The sequence below is a fragment of the Ambystoma mexicanum genome, chromosome 5p, assembly GCF_040938575.1.
Source record: "Ambystoma mexicanum isolate Mex_15411 chromosome 5p, UKY_AmexF1_1, whole genome shotgun sequence".
NCBI classification, from domain to species: domain Eukaryota; kingdom Metazoa; phylum Chordata; class Amphibia; order Caudata; family Ambystomatidae; genus Ambystoma; species Ambystoma mexicanum.
Window position 1 is genome coordinate 533,633,350 of NC_090930.1, and position 25,737 is coordinate 533,659,086.

Here is a 25,737-nt window from a genome sequence, read left to right on the forward strand (position 1 = left end):
AGCATTTTTTCCATTGGCTATAAAACTATACATAGCCACGGCTATCTGTTGTCCATAACCTGGAAATAGGCGTCTGTGACTCCCATCCATGCTGTAACCGGGACCCACCCTGCTTTGCTTCAAAGCGAGGAAGACGCCAGCCCCATCAGGCCATGTTGCCCACCAAATGAGCACAAGTTACAAGACCACTTGACCACTCAGAGGAACATGGCCTGTGTGGGCCGGCCCCTTCCTCACTTTGAAACTAAGCAGGTGGACCGTGGGTACTGCACGGATGGGAGACCTGGATGCCTAGTTTAGTATGGACTACATATAGCCATGGGTATAATAATAACCAAGGTTATTTGTAGTTCATAGCCAGGGTGGGGGAAAAAACAAAATTTCTTTACAACTACAGTGATGTCAGGGGTGAAAAATCACTGAGGGGAAGGCCAATTGAACTACATTTGTATATTTCATTTTAGGATTTATGTTCATTTACTATGCGTATATTCATGGGTGGCAGCTTTTCATTTTTGCTATGGGGGTAAAAGTACGGGGGTATATGTTATTCTGGCAGCCAGTCATTTTTTTCCCTTTTCCGTGCTACTTAAATGCGGTTAATTGGGGTGATATGATGTATCACAATAGTTACTAAGAGACCGGCAATAAAACAAGAGGCTTGTAGCAAGCTGCTTAACCAAGGTGTGTGACCCATGGCAAATAAAGTTATCTCACTGTGCATTGCCTAAATTAATAGTGAGTTCTCAAAGCCTACAATCTTTTATATGTGACAATACCACTGTCAAAAAGTCAAAATCAGTCTGTGATTGATGAACGTATTTAAGTGATGGGTTGCAAGTGTTTTCAAATATAGAGTGGGCATGGCCAAACCGTGCCCACTGGCGAAGGTCAAAGGCAATGGCTAGTGCTCTGTTAGCATTCTAAAATATATAGTGGGCACGGCCGAAGGCCATGGCTATTGGTCTGGTAGTGTTTTCTGCCGTGACCACTGGCCATGGCCAAAGGGCATGGCTAATGAATGGTCTGGTAGTGTTCTAACATATGCAGAAAAAATCTATGGAATAACAAAACCATTGTAAATCAATGATAAAAACGTTATTCGAAGGGACATTAAGGTGAATACTGAACGCAACAAAACCCTTGAAATTCAGCTAAAGCCACCTTAACTTCACACCCCCTGTTGTGCAGCCTATGACCACAATGATGACATCACAGATGACCTCCCTAATAACATCAGTAGTGACATCACTAATTACATCAGTTATGACATCACTGATGGAATCTCTGATTACATTACAAACCTAACCGGCTATGGCCAGTGCCCACAGCCTTGGGCCGTGTCCCCACTGTATAGATTAACTCATTAAGGGGCCATGGCCTTCAGCCATGGTCAGTGGCCACGGCCTTTGGCCGTGCTTTTTGTATATTTTCATACATTAAGGGGCCAATAGCCATAGCCTTCGGCCATGCCCACTGTACATTTTAACAGATGAAGGAGCCACTAGCCATGGCCTTCATCCATGCCCCGGCCTTCAGCCGTGCCCACTGTATATTTCATAAAACTCACCAGCCGCTAGCCATGACCTTTGGCCATGGCCCGTGGCCACGCCCTTCGGCCATCCCCATGTGAATTATAACACATTAAGGGGCAGTAGCCATGGCCTTTGGCCGTGCCCACTGTATATTTTACAACACCCACCAGTAAATAGTCATGGCCTTCGGCCATAGGCAGTGGTCCAGCCTTTAGGCGTGCCCACTGTATATTGTACAAAACTAACCAACAGTGTCCAGAGCCTTGACCATGCAAAGGCCATGGCCTAAATTGTTATTTTGTTAAAGCATTTATTAGCGAAGTCATAAATGATATTATGTCTGATACCATCACAGATGTAATCAGTGGTGTTATATATGATGCAACCAGGGAAGCCACAAGTGATTCCATCAGTGATGTCATCAGTGATGCCATAGATGGTGTGATTAGTGATGTCACCAGTGATGTCACCTGGAATGTCATCTGTGATGTCATCATTGTGGTCATAGGCTGCAAAACAGGGTGCGCAAAGTTAAGATGGCTGTAGCTGACTTTCAGGAGTTTTGTTGCATTAAATTCTCACCTTACCATCCCTGCAACTAACGTGGAGACTTTACTTTACTTTATTGCATTTATATTGCGCAACCATAGAACCATGGGTGTGAGGGAGCAGACGAGACAAAAAAAGACTTGGAGAAATCGGGAGATCCGTAACCGAGGGGGATGGTACTAAAAAGTGCGAGGACTACTATTTGAAAAGGAAGGTTTTAAGGTCCTTCTTGAAGTTACTCAGGGCTACTGAGTTTCTCAGATGAGCTGGCAGGGTGTTCCAGAGAGCCGGCGCTGCAAAAGCGAAGGCACCCCATTGTGCTTTCTTGATTTTGACTTTGGGCTGGTGAAGCAGGTTCTGATTATTGGAACAAAGATTTCTAAGGCAGAGTTTTATTCCTAAATACCTTTGTAGGTAGCTGGGCATATTGCCCTTGAGGCATTTAGAGGTAATGACCATGAGTCTGAAGGATATTCGTGAATCCACGGGCAGCCAATGCAATGCTCGACGTGCCTCAGATACATGTCCAGAAACCACTCTAACCGCTCCGTTTTGAATCACCGGGAGAAGGTTAATGGTCTTTTTGCTAGAACCTGCTAATAGGCTGCAAGAGTAATCTAGTTTTGATCCTATGATAGCACGAGCGATGGACTTTGCATTAGGCTGAGAAATAAGTGGTCGCAGGTGGGACAGCAGTTTGATATAGTAGGTGGCAGAGGACACAGTACTGGCCACAAAGACTTATATAAGAGAATCCAGATGTTCCGAAACCAGTGTTTTAAAAGCAGACATCTTAAAGAACAATTCAGTATTTTTATTTCTCATAGATGCATGTGATCATCTTATATGTAGCTGAGGTCTAACACGCTGCATCTCAATGTATACACAGATAATTCCCTCAGCAGGTCTCGGTTCCTATTGTTTCGCCATAATAATTCTGCTTTCACATTGACAATGTTTTGAACTTGTTTTTTGACATCTATTTTTCTCACTACTGATCTTTTCCCGAAAAGTGATTGTTTCCACAGTGCTTTGTTTTTCCATTTGCAAAATAGCTCAAAACGGTTTTCTTTTTTAAGATTACAAGGTTGGATGGAGATGTTCTCGCAGAGAAGGTAAGAGAGACATTTACTTATCATGATTATGTTTCCCCTACTGTGCGTGCATGGGGCTCCCCATTGAGCTACATCTGACCTGACTTGCCCAATGCTGTGATGAAAGCTTGGTTGTGTGGGGGCGATGGCGCTCTTGTTGCTAACCAGGGGTGTGTCCAAGGTGTTGCCTCCTACCAAAGAAAACACACTTATGACGCTACTACCGCTGTCCCTAGCGTCTCTTTTCTGTGCAAGTGATGCTGGCTGACCATGTGGCCTACAGGAGGCCTCGAGCCTTGGGAATTTCAACACCACCTGTTTGTGCAAGGTCAACATGGTAGTTCTTATATATGTTTTTTGACGGACACACATCTACATGTGTCTCAGGAATGAATAGTGCCTCTTTTTTCATTGTGGATGGTTGAACTGTCTACTCATGTCCGTGCTTGTAGTTATTTTTTACCACTGTGACTAATGGGTTGGTAAGCGGGGTGCTCTTTTTGCCAGTGTCGCTTCCCGCACAATGCCATTTTTTCAGTGTCATTTGTCAGTGGGTCTAATATTTGCTTATTTGGGCCCATCTCCCACTAGCATATGGAGAAGTGGTGTAGTCACGTGAATTGTGCACTTTGCATGCAAGCTTGAGATGCTGGGAGAGTGGACACCTGAAGTCATACGCACGTTGCACATGTTCCATCTAGTAGCATGTACGGCAGTGATAGAGGGTGGCCATGTGTATTGTCCCACGAGGACAATGCCAGGAAAACCAAAGCAATTCTCAAAGTTAACACGAGACAGCTGCCCCTCTTTCCGCCTGAAGGATCCGCGGACGCCATGTGCAAGGTATATGGGATGTCTTGAAACGCTGGCTCAGCATTAAAACAAGGATAATACTGCACCCTCATCCACGGTGTCCGCGTCTTCTGATTCCCCACTTGTGGTCCATATTCAAAGTGACACTTACAGCGGAGCCTGAGAAGTAATAGCTGAGCGCCTTCTGTGATTAGGTTTACTGTGATGCTTGCATGGCTCATTTGCTTCTGATCTTCCTGTTTTTGTAGTCAGCAAAATGTGGCCGGCTCAAGTCTCTTTCCCCTTCGTGATATCACCAGAATGTGCCTGTGCTTGCCCCTCTCGAGCTGCTAAACTCCCTGCCCATTCCCTTGTGATTGGTCCATTGCCCCAGGGCTGGCCCCATCATTGGCACGCTTTTTTCCTTGTGACCACTCCGTGGTCCAGGCAACATGTCTGCGGCGGCGTCATTCACCACTTCTCTAGTTCCTCTCACATGTCACACATCCACCACCTCAACCATCAGCATGCATGACATTCTCCTGGCTTGTCCACTGAACTATGAACTTTACCCTGCATTACACTGATTGGTCATGCTTCCCGTATGCACCCGCCTATGCACACAGTTTTGGCCCAGGATTTACTTCTTTCTCTCTTCTCCTATCTACGCTATCACCTGAATTTACTCTTCCTCCTACCGCCAGAAGGCCGGTGGACACAATATTTCTTGGATCTAGCAGTATATTCAAGTCATATTCAAGCCACCTCCAAAATGCCTCTTCATGTATCATCTACCCCCATTCTGGCGGCGTGTGCATGACCGGCCACACTTACGCTCTTTGGGAGGGCCAGCCCACTCCACCGCAGGAAGGGGCAGGCTAAGACATAACTGTACTGCTCCTTTTCAACAGTTACTATGTCAAATACCGGTGTGTGTCAGTCAGTGTGCACTCAATGCCACCGTGAAGTCAACAATACAACAATGCCACCATGGGAAGTTAAGGAAACAAAATAGGACACAAATTAAGGATTCTGCACAACATTTACTGTTTTCATTCTTTCCAGAATTTCTGCAGTAAATATTGGTTTTGCCTATCGAGAATAATTACAGAAGCAATGCGCCCTGTAATGTATTCATTTTAAATGAAAATATTGTAGAAAGATATGTGTGACTCGCAGGTTGGAAAGAACCTTGTAAGGAATCTCTCCTGATAGGGGTATCATCTTCTTTAATTCAGACTTTTCAATGAAATTACAAACCATAATCTCCCAAAAACCCTTGATGATATGGGGCCTGCTTAAGAGAACCTAGGCTCATTCTGTTTTAGGCCGTGTGGAACACATGGCAGCATTAACCATTCAGTGTCAATGTATCATTAAGAGTCGTCCTTTTCTCCATGAAGCAATGCTAGGGTGTGTGCTGCCACGCATGATGCACCCTGTTTATTCTCGTCTTTTGATAGGATGAAATAAAGTATCCTAAAATATAAGGATCTTTTTTAATTGTATTTATATGTCTGCCACTTCTATTTATATTGTTGGAAAACTTCAACCTGGAGTATCAAATCATGTCTTGTGAAACATGTTGCTAATTATCGAATACCAATCCGGCTGATGCATGGATTGTTTCCTTCAGGTGAGGAACAGTGAACTTAGAAAGATCAGGAAGGATAGCACCATCAGGACCAATCCAACAAGAAGGTATTCTACGAGAGTTTGAACATCAGTGCATAGTTATTTATTTAGGCATGCATTAACAAGGGATTTTTGCATAGTGTTAACATGTATCTTTTCCGCACTTCAGTGTACTAGTAGAAAGTGACTGGCGGGATGGCAGTGGGCGCCGCTGGTTCAGGTAGCATTTTCCAGTGGGCATTTGCTGGTTGGTTTCTGCCCATGGCTTCCCTTTTGTTAGATGGAATTTCAAAGGTAGAATGTAAGGACTCTGCAGAAAGATTTATGAAAAAAATAAAAGATGTTTAGTTATTAATTTAATTTATTCAGATACAAAATACACAAATAGAAATTCAAATCTGTACAAACAAATCATCAATGAAAAAACAGTAGATATAACTTAAAAACAGAACGATGTACATCAAAAGAAACAGTCCAAACTACACCCCCACCACCCCTCCTGCCGTAGATACCCGAGGATGCGCTTCAGTATCATTCAAGTAATGGTGCACAGTGGCACACACACTAAGAATCGTCTACACAGCCACCCCACGGGTACATTGAACAAAGGAGATGAGAGGATCAACCCCACCGAGGCACACCGTAACACATAGGTGCCATGCACATTCGAAACTGCTATGTCTTTGGCATTAAAGGTACACACACACAAGGAGAAGAAGGCCCATAGAGAAACCCCATCACTTGCCACCTTTCCATGCGTTTGTTTCATATCAGGCATTGTCCCATGCTCTATTGTGTCTAAGGCTGCTGCACGATCCAACAGCCTGAGCAGGCCGGTGCCTACTGCCTCCAGCATGCAGAAGCACTCCTCCAGCATACGCGATCCAACAGCCTGAGCAGACCGGTGCCTACTGCCTCCAGCATGCAGAAGCACTCCTCCAGCATACGCGATCCAACAGCCTGATCAGACAGGTGCCTACTGCCTCCAGCATGCAGAAGCACTCCTCCAGCATACGCGATCCAACAGCCTGATCAGACAGGTGCCTAGGCGATCCAACAGCCTGATCAGACAGGTGCCTATTGCCTCCAGCATGCAGAAGCACTCCTCCAGCATACGCGATCCAACAGCCTGAGCAGACCGGTGCCTACTGCCTCCAGCATGCAGAAGCACTCCTCCAGCATACGCGATCCAACAGCCTGATCAGACAGGTGCCTAGGCGATCCAACAGCCTGATCAGACAGGTGCCTACTGCCTCCAGCATGCAGAAGCACTCCTCCAGCATACGCGATCCAACAGCCTGAGCAGACCGGTGCCTACTGCCTCCAGCATGCAGAAGCACTCCTCCAGCATACGCGATCCAACAGCCTGATCAGACAGGTGCCTAGGTGATCCAACAGCCTGATCAGACAGGTGCCTACTGCCGCCAGCATGCAGAAGCACTCCTCCAGCATACGCGATCCAACAGCCTGAGCAGACCGGTGCCTACTGCCCCCAGCATGCAGAAGCACTCCTCCAGCATACGCGATCCAACAGCCTGATCAGACAGGTGCCTAGGCGATCCAACAGCCTGATCAGACAGGTGCCTACTGCCTCCAGCATGCAGAAGCACTCCTCCAGCATACACGATCCAACAGCCTGAGCAGACTGGTGCCTACTGCCTCCAGCATGCAGAAGCACTCCTCCAGCATACGCGATCCAACAGCCTGATCAGACAGGTGCCTAGGCGATCCAACAGCCTGATCAGACAGGTGCCTACTGCCTCCAGCATGCAGAAGCACTCCTCCAGCATACGCGATCCAACAGCCTGAGCAGACCGGTGCCTACTGCCTCCAGCATGCAGAAGCACTCCTCCAGCATACGCGATCCAACAGCCTGAGCAGACCGGTGCCTACTGCCTCCAGCATGCAGAAGCACTCCTCCAGCATACGCGATCCAACAGCCTGATCAGACAGGTGCCTACTGCCTCCAGCATGCAGAAGCACTCCTCCAGCATACGCGATTCAACAGCCTGAGCAGACCGGTGCCTACTGCCTCCAGCATGCAGAAGCTCTCCTCCAGCATACGCGATCCAACAGCCTGAGCAGACCGGTGCCTACTGCCTCCAGCATGCAGAAGCACTCCTCCAGCATACGCGATCCAACAGCCTGATCAGACAGGTGCCTACTGCCTCCAGCATGCAGAAGCACTCCTCCAGCATACGCGATCCAACAGCCTGAGCAGACAGGTGCCTACTGCCTCCAGCATGCAGAAGCACTCCTCCAGCATACGCGATCCAACAGCCTGAGCAGACCGGTGCCTACTGCCTCCAGCATGCAGAAGCACTCCTCCAGCATACGCGATCCAACAGCCTGAGCAGACCGGTGCCTACTGCCTCCAGCATGCAGAAGCACTCCTCCAGCATACGCGATCCAACAGCCTGAGCAGACCGGTGCCTACTGCCTCCAGCATGCAGAAGCACTCCTCCAGCATACGCGATCCAACAGCCTGAGCAGACCGGTGCCTACTGCCTCCAGCATGCAGAAGCACTCCTCCAGCATACGCGATCCAACAGCCTGATCAGACAGGTGCCTACTGCCTCCAGCATGCAGAAGCACTCCTCCAGCATATGCGATCCAACAGCCTGAGCAGACAGGTGCCTACTGCCTCCAGCATGCAGAAGCACTCCTCCAGCATACACGATCCAACAGCCTGAGCAGACCGGTGCCTACTGCCTCCAGCATGCAGAAGCACTCCTCCAGCATACGCGATCCAACAGCCTGATCAGACAGGTGCCTACTGCCTCCAGCATGCAGAAGCACTCATCCAGCATACGCGATCCAACAGCCTGAGCAGACAGGTGCCTACTGCCTCCAGCATGCCGAGGCACTCCTCCAGCATACGCGATCCAACAGCCTGATCAGACAGGTGCCTAGGCGATCCAACAGCCTGATCAGACAGGTGCCTACTGCCTCCAGCATGCAGAAGCACTCCTCCAGCATACGCGATCCAACAGCCTGAGCAGACCGGTGCCTACTGCCTCCAGCATGCAGAAGCACTCCTCCAGCATACACGATCCAACAGCCTGATCAGACAGGTGCCTAGGCGATCCAACAGCCTGATCAGACAGGTGCCTACTGCCTCCAGCAAGCATAAGTACTCCTCCAGCATACGCGATCCAACAGCCTGAGCAGACCGGTGCCTACTGCCTCCAGCATGCAGAAGCACTCCTCCAGCATACGCGATCCAACAGCCTGAGCAGACCGGTGCCTACTGCCTCCAGCATGCAGAAGCACTCCTCCAGCATACGCGATCCAACAGCCTGATCAGACAGGTGCCTACTGCCTCCAGCATGCAGAAGCACTCCTCCAGCATACGCGATCCAACAGCCTGAGCAGACCGGTGCCTACTGCCTCCAGCATGCAGAAGCACTCCTCCAGCATACGCGATCCAACAGCCTGAGCTGACCGGTGCCTACTGCCTCCAGCATGCAGAAGCACTCCTCCAGCATACGCGATCCAACAGCCTGATCAGACAGGTGCCTACTGCCTCCAGCATGCAGAAGCACTCCTCCAGCATACGCGATCCAACAGCCTGAGCAGACAGGTGCCTACTGCCTCCAGCATGCAGAAGCACTCCTCCAGCATACACGATCCAACAGCCTGAGCAGACCGGTGCCTACTGCCTCCAGCATGCAGAAGCACTCCTCCAGCATACGCGATCCAACAGCCTGATCAGACCGGTGCCTACTGCCTCCAGCATGCAGAAGCACTCCTCCAGCATACGCGATCCAACAGCCTGAGCAGACCGGTGCCTACTGCCTCCAGCATGCAGAAGCACTCCTCCAGCATACGCGATCCAACAGCCTGAGCAGACCGGTGCCTACTGCCTCCAGCATGCAGAAGCACTCCTCCAGCATACGCGATCCAACAGCCTGATCAGACCGGTGCCTACTGCCTCCAGCATGCAGAAGCACTCCTCCAGCATACGCGATCCAACAGCCTGAGCAGACCGGTGCCTACTGCCTCCAGCTTGCAGAAGCACTCCTCCAGCATACGCGATCCAACAGCCTGAGCAGACAGGTGCCTACTGCCTCCAGCATACAGAAGCACTCATCCAGCATACGCGATCCAACAGGCTGGCCAGACCGGTGCCTACTGCCTCCAGCATGCAGAAGCACTCATCCAGCATACGCGATCCAACAGCCTGGGCAGACAGGTGCCTACTGCTTCCAGCATGCAGAAGCACTCATCCAGCATACGCGATCCAACAGCCTGATCACACCGGTGCCTACTGCCTCCAGCATGCAGAAGCACTCCTCCAGCATACGCGATCCAACAGCCTGAGCAGACAGGTGCCTACTGCCTCCAGCATGCAGAAGCACTCATCCAGCATACGCGATCCAACAGCCTGGGCAGACCGGTGCCTGCTGCCTCCAGCATGCAGAAGCACTCATCCAGCATACGCGATCCAACAGCCTGGGCAGACAGGTGTCTACTGCTTCCAGCATGCAGAAGCACTCATCCAGCATACGCGATCCAACAGCCTGGGCAGACAAGTGTTTACTGCCACCAGCATGCAGAAGCACTCATCCAGCATACGCGATCCAACAGCCTGGGCAGACAGGTGCCTACTGCCTCCATCATGCAGAATCACTCATCCAGCATACGCGATCCAACAGCCTGGGCAGACAGGTGTTTACTACCACCAGCATGCAGAAGCACTCATCCAGCATACGCGATCCAACAGCCAGAGCAGACAGGTCCCTACTGCCTCCATCATGCAGAATCACTCATCCAGCATACGCGATCAAACAGCCTGGGCAGACAGGTGCCTACTGCCTCCAGCATGCAGAAGCACTCATCCAGCATACGCGATCCAACAGCCTGGGCATACCGGTGCCTACTGCCTCTAGCATGCAGAAGCACTCATCCAGCATACGCAATCCAACAGCGTGGGCAGACAGGTGCCTACTGCCTCCAGCATGCAGAAGCACTCCTCTAGCATAGGCGATCCAACAGCCTGAGCAGACAGGTGCCTACTGTCTCCAGCATGCAGAAGCACTCATCAAGCATATGCGATCCAACTTCCTGGGCGGACCGGTGCCTACTGCCTCCAGCATGCAGAAGCACTCCTCCAGCATATGCAATCCAACAGCCTGAGCAGACAGGTGCCTACTGCCTCCAGCATGCAGAAGCACTCATCCAGCATATGCAATCCAACATCCTGGGCAGACCGGTGCCTACTGTCTCCAGCATGCAGAAGCACTCATCCAGCATACACGATCCAACTGCCTGGGAAGGCAGGTGACTACTGCTTCCAGCATGTAGAAGCACTCATCCAGCATATGTGATCCAACAGCCTGGGCATACCGGTACCTACTGCCTCCAGCATGCAGAAGCACTCATCCAGCATACACGATCCAACAGCGTGGGCAGACAGGTGCCTACTGCCTCCAGCCTGCAGAAGCACTCATCCAGCATACACGATCCAACAGCCTGGGCATACCGGTACCTACTGCCTCCAGCATGCAGAAGCACTCATCCAGCATACGCGTTCCAACAGCCTGGGCAGACATGTGTCTACTGCCTCCAGCATGCAGAAGCACTCATCCAGCATACGCGATCCAACAGCCTGGGCAGACAGGTGCCTACTTCCTCCAGCATGCAGAAGCACTCATCCAGCATACGCGATCCAACAGCCTGGGCATACCGGTACCTACTGCCTCCAGCATGCAGAAGCACTCATCCAGCATACGCGATACAACAGCCTGAGCAGACAGGTGCCTTCTGCCTCCAGCTTGAAGAAGCACTCATCCAGCATACGCGATCCAACAGCCTGAGCAGACAGGTGCCTACTGCCTCCAGCATGCAGAAGCACTCATCCAGCATACGCGATCCAACAGCCTGAGCAGACAGGTGCCTACTGCCTCCAGCACGCAGAAGCACTCATCAGCAGACGCGATCCAACAGCCTGAGCAGACAGGTGCCTACTGCCTCCAGCATGCAGAAGCACTCCTCTATAGCATAGGCGATCCAACAGCCTGAGCAGACAGGCACCTACTGTCTCCAGCATGCAGAAGCACTCATCCAGCATACGCGATCCAATATCCTGGGCAGACCGGTGCCTACTGCCTCCAGCATGCAGAAGCACTCCTCCAGCATACGCAATCCAACAGCCTGAGCAGACAGGTGCCTACTGCCTCCAACATGCAGAAGCACTCCTCCAGCATACGCGATCCAACAGCCTGAGCAGACAGGTGCCTAATGCCTCCAGCATGCAGAAGCACTCATCCAGCATACGCGATCCAACAGCCTGAGCAGACAGGTGCCTTCTGCCTCCAGCATGCAGAAGCATTCATCCACCATACGCAATCCAACAGCCTGAGCAGACAGGTGCCTACTGCCTCCAGCATGCAGAAGCACTCATTCAGCATACGCAGTACTAGGTCCTCATTTATACAGCCAACCAGAAGACCAAATCTGTGAAGGGTTTGAGATGCTAAGCATACAAAAGGCTGTTTTAATATAAGGGCAAATCACATTTAATAGTCTTACCCAAAAAGAAATAAATGAGCCATGAGGTGTTGCAGATCGTGTTGGCAGGCTGCAACAGGTGTTATCGGACCACGCCAAAGTTAAGGGAAAGATGCAAAAATGAGGCCATTTAATAAGGAGGAAATGACCAGTAACTCCAATTACAGCCCGGCCAACCCAGGCTGTAACCCCATTATAAGATTGGCGATGTAGGCAAAGGTAAAACAAATTTCTTAATTAGACCAAAAACCCTTACAAGTAAGTAAGTAAAACGTCCAACTTATCCACCCACTGGGGCTGCTCCTTGTAACGTGTACAGAACAACACAAGGACAGACAAATACAGCCAGAACAGGCAGAAGTAGGTGGGGTGATGGTGGTGAGAGAGGGAAAGAGAGAAGGGACAAAAAATGCGACCAAAGGGAGTACAGATTCGGGCTGTGCCGAATAGCATATTTAGTATTCGGCCGAATACCGAATAGTTTGTCAACTATCGTACGAAGCCGAATATGAAGCCGAATAGTTGCTTTATTTAATAAATCATGTTCCAAACGTGAACAAACACACCTTTTAAAAAAACAAGTGAAGCACCATTTTAAATGCATTCTATACTTTTATTTCTCTTCATTATAATTAATGTAGCATCTTTATTTAAAGTATAAAAGCCAAAAAAAAACAGATTTAACCAAAATGAAGGGACCAAATGTACACAAGGTTGTTGCATATTCAAAACAAGTGTCAGTTAAAGTAGAAGGCTTCACAAATGCAAAAGGACCACGTTGCAATGAACAAAATGGATAGTGCAATTTGCAACTGCTTTTGTGAATCAGACGCATTGCATTCTCTATCCAGTTGCAAAGTCACTGCAGTGGCGTTTTGAAACTTCTTTGAAGCTCACATACAAATGTATAAAATGGTTCATGTTGGCTCATGCAGGACACAAGTCAAGCGGAAATCTGAAATGCTTGAACTCCATCTAACAACTATTCTCCCCACCCAAACAAATGCTGCTCACTTTTCACTTACCCTCACCACTCCTTATCGGCAATACACAAACATATGCAACCTATCATTCCTGATCAAATATCAGATAATGTTAAACTCGGGACTCAAGTGCTTAAAAAAAGAAAAGCGGGGACTATGATGTACGAAATGGGAAATGACAAGACAGGAACTGAAAGTACCCTAAAGTGAAATATGCGCATTTCTTTCAGTTTGTCTTTTCCAACTGAAAAAAGTGCACATTGCATATAGAGATTCGCCGAAAGAAAAGATTTTCCTGTATTGTTGCAGGCTAAGTATAAAAGATGAGCACCTTTTTAAGAATCTGTAATAAAACATGCCCTAAAGATTACAATAAAATATATTTTAAAAGCTGTGTGATAGTCTGGTCTTGTGCCTAAGTGTCTGGTCTAATTCTATTCAGGTTTGCAAACTGAAGTCTACATTAGCAAGAAACTATTCGGCCGGAGCCTTAGAGCTTTTTTCAGCCGGAATTCGGCCGAATACTTACTGAAAGCCGAAGTTTGGTACATCCCTAGTACAGATAGTGCAGAAAGCAACAGGGGAGCAGGGGCAAGATGGCAGATGGGGTGAGAATGGCGTGTAGCTAAGACTATGCAGCATGTGAGAAATTGGCAACTGAAGGAGAGGGCAGGATTCTGCATAGGGCATGGATACTGCAAGACCCCAGATGTAAGAGGTGGGCAGATGGGTGCACAAGAGGAGAGACAAGGCACAGAAAGGGTGCAGACATAGTGACGACAGGCAGCCAATACTTTGTGAACTCATCATAGAGGAGGTGTGGAATATTAGCTGTGAGGCAGAGGGGGTCCTCATATCAGTGAAGGCCCACCCTAGCCCCATTGTTCAAAATGGAAATATTCCAATGTTACAGGGGACCGTTAAGTAACGTTTGGCGCATGTGCACCGCATACTAATTTAAAAGCAATGCAAGATTTGTCTGCATTGTAATAATAATGGCCAAATATTGTTGCAAGGTTTACAAAAATGATAGCAAACAAAACATTTTGCATGGTTTTTAATTAAGAGCAAAGCGTGGCATGTGCCGTTGAAGAATATTTATTATAAACTGGCTACAAATGTGCCAAGATTAGAAAATGACTGTAACGGAATTTACATAATGAAAGCTCGGCATTCGGATGGTGTTTACTTTAATAAAAATGGCTCTGTGCTCCACTCTGATTGTATCTTCACTTGGATAAAAGAGCAATCCTGCTATAATAATAGCTCACAGGGCATAATGAATGAGCTTCCCTGTGTGTAATATAAATAGAATATAGCTAATCAAAATAGGAGAATTGTCTCTTCATTTTTAATATTTAGCTGAGTGTTTTCCTAGCTGACTTCACTTCGCTTTGGCTGGTAACTGGCTGTCCTATTAAAACCTAATAGAGTTTCCCTCTCCCCTCCTATGATTTGTATTTGCCTTGTACTTTAAACAAAATAGTCATGTATAAATCCATATTAGATTGTTCCAGCATGGCAACGCTGCTGTCATTGTGTTTAGATTTATGAGCATTAAGGTTGAACTCCAGCCTTACGTTCTATACACACACACAAAAACACCTCCCCCCTACACATGCACGCGCGCAGGCACGGGGACACACACACACACACACACACACACACACACACACACACACACACACACACACACACACACACACACACACACACACACACACACACACACACACACACACACACACACACACACACACACACACACACACACACACACACACACACACACACACACACACACACACACACACACACACACACACACACACACACACACACACACACACACACACACACACACACACACACACACACACACACACACACACACCCCCCCCCCCCCCCCCCCCCCCCTTCCTCCTACACATGCGCGCACGCCTGGACACAGACACTACACAAACACGCACGTATACACAAACAACTCCTCCTACACATGCACAAACACACACACCACACACACGCACGCGTAGACAAACACCTTCCCCCTACACATGCACGCACGCACACACCCATGCACCCCCACGTACCTCCCCTCACACGCACACACACACTACATACTAGCTCTAGCCTGGAACAGTGTTTGGATTAATGAAATCATTTCTGGAAAGGGGAATGATAAATGGATTGCGATCGCAGGGTAAAAAGAAATGCCAACAACCACATGGTATTATCTGAAGGTCGCGTGTAGCCTCCTGACGGCAAGTTGGATTGAATTGTAATGTATTTGGTATTTATATTGTCCTCTCGCCGACGTGAAAGTAGCAGAGCAATGTACCAGGAGGAGAAGAAGGGGTGACAAACATGCAAGGGATGATGGGTGGGGATGAGCAGTGTGTGGTTGAAAATGGAGAGGAAGCAGGCAGAAGGAGTTTCATTGGGGAGAAACACTTGGTTCTTGAGTCTTCTATAGGCCAACCAATGTGGGTGAGGCACAAATAAACAACAGAAGCCATATAAATAGCCCATTGCAGGCCATTCCTTTACTGGACGGGCCTTATGTCTCATGCAGATATGATATGAAAGGTTATTTATAATGCGCTTAATACCCAGAGGTTTCTAAGTGCGAACCAGGGGATCAAACCTGTGTTGCTCCGTGTCGTCTTGCTTCCAAGGCAATCACGTTCCCCCAGAACTATACTCCCGAGACAGATAGAAACGTGCACCTGCTCCTGTCCCTCTTCTACACTTTGGGCCTCATTATGAGTGGGCCTTGATCGGGTACAAAACAGTAAAAACAGGCATAGATTCCCTGCTCAGCAGTAATATCTAAACAGTGCAGGTTTCAGGCTATGCCCTGCCCTTGCAAACAAAGACCTTTAAGTAGAGCAGAGATGTCCTCCCAAAGCAAAGTCAATTCTCACTTTCTGCTTTCCTCGATGGGCTGTGGTATATCGTTCAGCATTTTCCCGGGACCCACTATCATCAGAAGACAGGAGAGCTTTTTGTGGAATCTGTGCTTTGAGATGCAAAAAAAGGAAGTCAATCATAATTCTTCATTTATAACGGGGCTTGAAGCCGGAGACCGGTTTCTAAATGTGAGACTGGTATTCGAGCATGTGTTGCTATGCGTTATCTTGCTTCCAAGACAAACGCAATGCCCCTGAGCTATACTCCCGGCACAACTGGATCGGAGGTAGCATTCTGTACAACGTGAAAAGCTCTTCGTGTTTCACAATTGCACTTTTGGTGACCCCTGGCCTCCATCCAACATCTTAATCTTCACGTACACCATTTGTGGTCTAATAAAATCATGGTAAGATATGCCATAGTTGTCCTCACTAGTTGTAGGAACACTGTGCCACTGGAATCATATGTTTCTTTCCCAATAAAGAGCACCACTATTCATGGAATTCTGCTTGATAAAGTGTCAGAAACAGGATAGTTTCCTGCATGTATGATCCCGGGTGCAACACATAAAGTTTGGGATTAAGGTTGTGTCTGTGTAGATCCAGGCACTGCAGAGAGAAGATCAAACAACCGTGCCTCCACAAAGATACAGTGGCCGTGTGTAATGACAACAGCAAAAGCTGTTCTGCAGAAAGGGGAGGTTACACTTGAGGAATGGATAAGTCATCAGAGTGACTGGCCTTGCTCCAGTCACAAAGCCAGGCCAATGCATGAATACTGAATCCAAGATCATAAGCCCAGTTCTTCTGGACCACCCCGCGCAACAGCCTCTCCACATGTACTTCACATCCAGGAATATCGCGAGAGCAGCCAGCCGAAACAAACCTAGTTATTTTTGCAAACGATTTGTGCAGAAGGCATCCTCTAAGCCCCTTCCGCGTCTCCAAAGATGTTGAGACAGGCATCTTTGATGCCGCCCCCTTTACCTAGATAAGAGTTCCATAACTTATAATCCGCATGAGCATCGACTCCCCTCGAGGCGCAAAAGCGTATGTTTGTGACCTGGTTAGCTGGAAACTCACTCTGCTACGGCTAGTGCAACCGGACGCGTCTCGGATGCAGCTTCCAAGCCCAGCGCAGTATTGCAGTCGGGAATTACAAAGCGTGCAGTCATTTTTATATCTCAGTTTTCAACGAATTCCAGCAGTTGCTTGCAGGGATCAAGGAAGACGAGTTTGCCTTTTGGCTTTCATCAGAAAATTGAAGCGTTTTCCAGAGCAATGGTTTTCTCACTTCCCAGTATCATGGGAAACAGGGAACTTTGGAAAGCTAAGGCCGGGCAACTGCTCCAAACATGCCAAGGCAGCAAAAGTCGTCGAAGTCACAGCATTTGAGGACTTTTTTTCCAGATGCTCCTTCTGGTTCCTAAAAACCACCAGGTGTTTCCCGTGGAATCCTTCGGATTACCATTTTCGCATATTGCCGAACAATCAAATGAAGAGAAAACGCAGAACCACAAAGCAAAACAGTGCAAATAGCAAATTCCCTTCATCTCTTGCCATCATTTGCAGAGGAGCTGCCCTTCTGAGCCATAGTCCAGCAGTCACTTTGGAGAGCAATCTGATACTTTTATATAATACAAAAGCAGCACACGCGGGAGGGCTGTACATAAATGTTACACCTCGACTTTATGGCTTCACAGGGTCTGCTGCATGCTTTCGAGATGTTTAGATTGACTTCTACACATAAAAGTCTGTTTCTGATTAATACAAAGGAGCGGGGAAACTGTGCGTGGCCATTTGGAACCTTTCTGAGACTTATTCAGGGATTTAAAGCCAAGCGATTGCAAGCCGACTCTATTTCTTGGAGGCAAAAGCTCATTTTCCTTATTAATGCATATCCTTTCCAGCGATGCTTAAATTATTGCATCTACACAGAACATGTGAAAAGAGTGAATCCTGACTCATTAATAATCGTATTTTTGTTTCTCTGCCCTCTCTTGTACCGCAAAATATTGGTGCAGGTTGTCGTACATGGAATCAAAGACTCTGCCCTTAAATGGATCTCATCCTTTATTTCCAACCGCTCACAAATCGTTCTTCCACCTTTCTCCTCCGCCCCCATGCCCGGTAACAAAAGGGGTGTCGCAAGGAGTGTCCCTTTCACTACTCCTCCTCAACCTCGACTTAAGCCCTCTACCAGCTCTCATCCGCTCACACAACCTTCCCTCTAGACAGTGATTTTAACAAATTCACAATAACAAATCAATTTTATAACGAAACTTAAATAACACAAGAATATCAAATTGTTTGTTAAATGTATATATGGGGAGCAAGGAATTAAAAGGGGTGGGGAGGCGATTGGGGTGAGGTAATAAAGCTGGGGAAATGGGGGGTTTCAGTAGGGACCCCCAAATTGAAAAACAAACAAGAATTTGATATGTTTTTTATTGTTTATAATTCGTTATGAAGGTTTTCGTTAGTTTTTGATTCGTTAACATCACATGGAACCAACCTTACCTGCTACAACTACGCAGACGATATGCAAACATTTTCTAAATCTCCAAGATCCAAACCTCGCTACCTCCCCACCTTGCCTCTCGGACATTGACCAATAGATGACTAACAACCACCGAATCATCAACACTGGTGACAATCAAGAATCTTTGCATGGAGGTGGAGGGGGCAGGTGGGGCTCCAAGGGCAGCCGGGCTGCCCTTGGAGCCCCACCTGCCCCCTCCACCTCCATCAAAATTCTTGGATTCACCATGGACACAGACCTATCCCTCTCCAAAAACATCAACTCTGTATCTAGAACTGCTGTTCCACTTACGCATCCTAAAACACATTTTTCCTTACCTCTCTTACCCTCAAAGAGTTTCCACAACACTGGCCATTTCATCTCCCGCACGGACTATGCCAACTCCCTCTATCTCAGCATCTCAGCATGCCAGCTTAGGAAACTTCAATGTATCCAAAATGCAGCAGCCAGACTGCTGCTTGACCTCTCGCCCAGAGAACACATCATCCCGGCCTCAGAATTCTGCACACACTACCAATTAGCCTAAGAGAAACCATCAAAGGCATGTGCATCACACACCAAGCACTCTATCATACGGGACCTGAGTTTGTACAGAACAAAATCATCCACTCAGCCTCAGCTCTCCTCATGGTTATTCTACCGCACCACCCTACTAGAGTTGGTGGCTCGGTTTTCTCTATCCTAGCGCCCACCATCTGAAACACTTTTCCTCTGCACACCCGCTGCACTGAAAGCAACCTCTCCTTCAAAAAAGCAATGAAAACCTGGCTTTTTACCACATTAACCTGGAAACTCCATAAATCATGAGTATATGACCTGTCTCCCCAGGCGGTGCCGGTTGCGTTTGTGGTGTCACAAACCTTTTTTTAAAGCACTTGACGGCGCCGGCTGTCTTCGCGGCGGCCTGGGCCACACGATTCCATACACCCACCATGAGTCAGCCTTCCCTCAAGCACAACAAGTTGACTCACAGCACTCATATATGTAAATGTCACAGGATTGATGAATGGTTACACCAGGCATGTACAGAAAAACTGGCAAATCACAACAATAGTAGTAGAACCACAGTTGTGGGATAGAACCAATGCCACCACCACCGCAATCGTACGCCGACCCATCTAGAGGAGTTGTAAGCGCAACATGAGCACCTCCTTTGGCAATCAGTTGGAGCATAGACTATTGTAGCTGCTAACCATTTTTATCACAGCCGCAAGAACCAATAGAAGAAGCCAAATACCTGAGTGGGTGCTGTAACATCAAAGCACCACCAATGCTAGCAAGGTACATATAATACACCACTCCACTAGCCACAGGCCTGGCTAACCACACACATCAGTATACAGTAAAGACTACATCATAAATGTGGTTTGCTATTCACACAATTTTCTGCCTACTTACACCCGACTATGCCTCAACAACTCTGACAGCAGAATACAACACAGACCTACGATAAATTTGGTCACGCTGAACACATAGCGAGTCTCTAGCACTCATGCCACCCCACTCTTCTCAGCACTCATCAACGTGCCTGAATGCATGGGTTGCTTTTCTAGCAGAGCCTGGCCATCCGCATCATCATCGTGCCCCAGGACCTCCAACACTATGGACTTCAGTCCTCCAAGGGCGTTCCCACTAACAGGGCATTGAGACTATAATAATGGTCAAATTGGCGCTACAATACATTACAAATCTTTGGCTCTGATAAAGCCTCCCAGAATGTGTGGCAACACAAAATCCATCAAGAGGACAAAAGGTACATCATGCCCTTCTCTGGAAGCACTCAGGGAGCAAGAGGAAAGGGGCATGGTGTCCATGCTCTCCCCACATGTCTGCCCATCCGATAGAGGGTTCCCCTTGCCTAGCCTACCCCCCTGGTCTCCCTGCCTTCCACAGTAGAGAAGAAAAGGCAGGGATACCGGGCGGGAGCAGGTATGCTTGAGTCTTGCAACTCTGCACACCCCATTTTTCGCCGGCTAACCTGATGTTTCTGCAGCGGTGGACTGGCCTATAGGCAACTCTGGAGATTTCCTTCTAGGTCACTGCACCCTGGCCATCTTTTGTGTGGTATTTCCAAATGTTCCCATGGGAAAAGAGTTGGGTTTGCTGAAAAGGTGTAATGTGGGGCCACAGTGAAAATAATTTCCAGGGCCTCTTTTAGCTCCCAGTCCACCCCTGCGTCTCTGCCTATGAATCGAAGGCCAGGTATCTGTGTTTTGTGGTACAGCATAGGGGGGCTTCAACCCTATCCTTCAGCCCCTTCTTCCACAGTGCCATAACTCAAGAGAGGAGCACAGAATGCTGCTCCCTGTGGCATCAGCCCCGACCTCCTCCTGCAAAGTCAGAGGAGAGCGAGAGACTGTTGGAATGCAAGATGGAGCAAAGATGTGTAATGTATAGCTTGTGCACTGAAATTATGGATGAGCAGACCATTAGCATGGCCATTTGATGGCAGCACCTGGGAAATGCCTGTATGCACGTCTAAACATGTGAGGGTTGTTTCCATGCTCGTGCATGCAGTGACTCTGGACTTTTAGCTAGGAAGGGAAAGAAATGCCACCTAGAACGATGAGAATCTGGGTAAAAACATGATGCGTATGTATTTTTGCTCGGAAAAGTTTCCAAAATGGTGCAAGTGCAATGATTATAAAGTGTATCCGCACTGGTGGGTTCCACACATGTGATACAAAGCAGGGTCTCATTATGAGTTTGTCGGTGTGGTAAAAGAGTAGTGGTAATTCCGTTACTTGCACTTTTTTAATGGTAGCAGAATTACCACCACTCAACCACACCACCCAATTCCGAGTTTGGAGGTAAAGTGTAGGATTCATATTGAGTAAAAATCTGGAGGTAAATTGCCGCCTCTCACACAGGCTGCCTACTGCTGCGAAACAAAAGACAGACCTAATAGTGCTTCTGGTCCTGGGAAATTGAAGCATTAATTAGTGAAAGAAACATGGAAAAATTCAAACCTACAAAATAAAATATGAATAATAAAGGTATCCTCATAAATCCATTATACTCGACCTGTTGTCATCAAGTGGAACAGCACTCGGGGCCTGATTTACAAAAGCTGTTTACAATTACGCAATCCAATTGAAAAAGGCTTTGTAAATCAGGTCCTAGATCACTTTTAAAAAGTTATAAAAAACAAAAAATGTGCATACTCTTGTCCTCCCAGCATTGTCCTCTGCATCGGTGCACAGGAGAATGCCAGACCAATGGAAAATAAAAACAATGGAACTCTGGAGAAAAAGATTAGAGGGCAACAATAGAGAGAATGTAGAGTTTGAAGATGCATGCGCAGGAGAGGAATCCTCCCATCATGTGGCCCGCATTCTAGGAAAAGGCGGGGCCTGGCTTGGGTCCTTTAGCAAGTCTCTTGGTGCTATCCCTCATTACTTTGCACTCCTTGTGGCACTGCAAGGGACTGTCAAATGCGAATTCATCTTTTCCTCCATGCCCACTACACCGATACGCGGAAGTGAAGGTTAAGGGGTTCTTGATTTAGCTGCTGATTATTTGTTGTTGTAAAAATAAAACACTGAAATTGCTTTCCTATTTTGCGCCCCATGCCGGACTCCAGCCCCTAAGCGCAGGAACAGCAATTAAACCTGTGCTGCTCAGCAGGGGAGTTGCTAGGTCTGGAAAAGACCCGGGGCTAAGCTGATGTCGGAACTGTTGGGACTGGGGGCTAGCTAGTCTTTTGGCTGTAGCTCCTGAGATTCTATCCGTGGCTACAGCAAAAAAGATCAGGGGCTATAGCCCCCTTAGCCCCCCCCTAGCAACGCCCCTGCTGCTCAGTCTATTCTTGATTCCAAGATGAGGGTGTTGCCCCTGAGCTATCTCCAATCAACTCCTAGAAGAAATGTGTGTTTTCATGAAGTGCTGAGCACTTTGGGGTTCATATGTGAAGATTGCATTGCACTTTCCCAGCAAAGAACAGAAGCCGATTGTGTGGGACTTACTAGCGTAGGTGTCTGCGTCTCGGGCCTGTTCATGTACTGCACAGATACTGAAGTCAGCCCACTAAGTGCTGTGCCTTAGACTGGAGGCGCTTCAACTCCTGCGGTTCTGTTTGAGCTCAGGTAAGTAACGTCCACATTCAGTTCTCCTGACCAAGCATGCTTGCATAGACCTGCAGAGGGCAGCAGTAGAACACAGGTTCGACCTAGCAGTTCTGGCTGGACTGCCCCTTTTGGGGCAGGGCCAAGCCTGATTTGCATATGGTCTTTCCCCTTCTGTAATGGCTCCGCAGGCAAAGGACGATGGTCTGCAGGGTTGCCCAGAGCAATGACAGAGGTTAAGATTCATTCTAAACCTTCCAGCATCACCTCTTTGCTTTTGCTCAGCCAAAGTTATACCCATCTGTTATGCCTCTCATTGTTTTATCTTTGGCTATTAGGTGTTTGTTTAAGTGCTGCCTGTAACTATTGGCATGGGAGCTGAAAGAAGTAGAGAGGTAGGATGTGAGGAGTGGAACACAGCTTGTGAGTGTTCTTTGACTTTTTACCCAGGGGTTATCAATATTATTTCTCAAATGTCTTGTGAAAGGTAATGACTTAATTGCAGCTGTACACCAGTTTGTTGTCTAATAAGACTGACCTACTAAATGTGCTTCAGTCACTTGTTACAAAATCAATTAGTGTGCCCTTGCATTTACTCCTTGCAATGCATTCCTGCATTGGTAAAGCAACTGTTCTGTCTCTTGTATAGGATTTTGATTGGCGTTTGCCAGGCACTGCCATAGTATAATTAATAGCACACTCCCAACAAAACGTTTGTTGTGCGCCTACTGCACTCTAAGTGAGTTAAATGAAAACCTCTTCCTTGCTAAATACATGAATATCAATAAGATTGTGAATTAACACAATTTCAAGATACAATACTTACAACAATCTTTTTTCATGACTTCATCTGCATGTTTAACATGTGCACTAAAAAACGTATTTTAACAGCAATTATATTCAAGTTAACATATTCCATACAGTTCGGTATATTTACAGAATGTATCACAATAGAATAATCACAAATTTGGCAATTTATTCTACAACAAACGTTTTCTCTTCATGTGAAACCATGGTGTAGAATGCCCAAAGCGTTTCCAATATTTGTATCCTTCATCAGGGCCCCGTCCAATTTATAATGCTTAATTCCTACAATTCAATGAAAATGTTGTTTCCTAAAATGTCTCAAACTTCACAAATGTCCAAAAGCGAAACCATAATTCATATTACATTAACCTTTTTCCAAATTTACCAAAGATCCACTTTTATACCGGTGTATAGATAATGTCAGCTGATCTATCAAAAAATAAATGAAAACATTGATGTAAAAACCTAATGCTATTATGTATGTGTCAAACTATTATCATGCCACATCTCATACTGAAAAATTGCAGTTACTCCTCACTGTTGTCACTTTTAAATGTATAATATTCCTTCACGTAATGTCCAGGAAAATATATGCACCTCGTTAGAACAACAAATGGCCTTAATCAAAAACACCTACTTCCGTTAAATTGTATAAATATTCAAATAGTAATTATCCAACTATTTAAAAAAAGAAATTATAATTGTTCTTTTATAACACGCTTAATAGCAGAGATTGGTTTCTAAGCACGGGATCCGAATTGGAGCTTGTCTTGCGCTGCGTTGTCTTTCTTCCACGGAGCCCCTGAGCTATCACCCCACCAATCGCTATCCCCCCTCACCATATCCGTTACCTTCTTTAATGCTCACAGAGCAAGGCTGTCTGAACTCACCATCAGCTCCCGGTGTCCAAAAGTGAGAAGCACTCTTTGAAATGTTTATATCTATTGCAAAAAAATGCAGCAAATTTAATAGTAGACGGAGTGATAGGACAATTATGATCTTCCAATGTTAAGCTATGGTAACCTCAGGGTGCCATCTTGGAGCGGACAAAGTATCATTCACGAACGATCCTAACCCCTAATGTATAATCCATGCTAAAGACCAACTATGAGACTCAACAACTCTCCTCTTGATATATGAGTATCATTTGTAATTGATCTTTGTACAGTAAACTTAAGTATCTTCTGAATGTAAAGTTCATATTATGTATATGTATTGGGTTCTATGTCATAAGGTTGCCTAACAAAAAGACCGATTTATTTTGGACAATTTTAGGAGGCTCGTAAAAAGCAAAGAAATTACAGTGTGCATATCAATCACAAGGTTAACACACAGTAGTTGGAGAAACGATGTGCTATCTGTCCCTAGAGGAAGAACACCCTATCCCTGACAGGGGTGCCTGGCCCTAGGTGGCGTATGGTGTATCTAAAAGGAATTGCCAGGAAGATCTGTCCCTCAACACTAACAGTTGCCACATTCAAATACAATTAAAAAGACTTAGGCCCTCCTTACAAGTCTGGCGCTGGACCATGGTGCTATTAGCACCATGGTCCATGCCGGAGTCCGGCATGGTGGATGGCGGAATTACCGCCCCATTCCAAGGTGAGTGGGGCGGTAATTCCCCATTCACCATTTGCCCTTCCCCATTCCCATTTTTGCCCCATAAGGCATAATGGGGATGGGGAAGGTGCTAATTACGGCACCGTAAATTACGGTGCCGTAATTAGCACCAAGGTCGCTTAGCACCTTGGACTTTAACGCCTGCAAAAAGCAGGCGTTAAAGTGTGAATCAGGCGTTAAGGGTTAACGGCGCCGACGGCGCCGTTAAACCCTTAATGCCTGACTTGTAAAGAGGGCCTGATTGTCACTCGACAAGAGCATGTCCAATCAGCTGTTATATACTCGACAGGACTGGTTATTAGATTCTGTTGAAACAGTTTAAAGTGCTGGCGCAGCACCTTGTCACCTGGGGTTTTTTCAATTACAATTGTATTCACCCTTAGGTATTAGATTCACCAAGTGCCATTGGCTGTGTTACACAAATTGACTTATTTAGAAAGCCCAATCTTTTTTTTCTCATTTTCAAAAAAGGTCTTTTGACCTAATACCATGTATTGACCTGTACTATCCAATTAGACAATAAGTGTGTAATTCAGTTGCACATCTTAACTTGTATATTCATTCAATTGTTCATGTATGTACACAATTTATAATATACATTACAATGTCTAATCTCAATACCAAAACTGTTCATATAGATCAATCAAATGCATCCTTCCTTGATCCACCTATATTTTTCATCAATGTTCAAGTA

At 46.9% G+C, this 25,737-nt stretch overlaps 1 protein-coding gene across 15 annotated transcripts in view; it reads left to right on the plus strand.

Annotated features, from left to right (window-relative positions):
- DACH2 (dachshund family transcription factor 2) overlaps window positions 1-25,737 on the plus strand; it is a 1,006,899-nt gene that overhangs the window by 106,133 nt on the left and 875,029 nt on the right. For 8 of the 15 annotated variants that reach the window (XM_069612938.1, XM_069612942.1, XM_069612941.1 and 5 more), the window contains exon 2: window positions 3,164-3,199. The exons of the other annotated variants lie outside the window; for them this stretch is intronic. In XM_069612938.1, coding sequence (XP_069469039.1) covers window positions 3,164-3,199 — 36 coding nt within the window. The remainder of the gene's footprint in view (window positions 1-3,163; window positions 3,200-25,737) is intronic. 15 annotated transcript variants of the gene reach the window in all.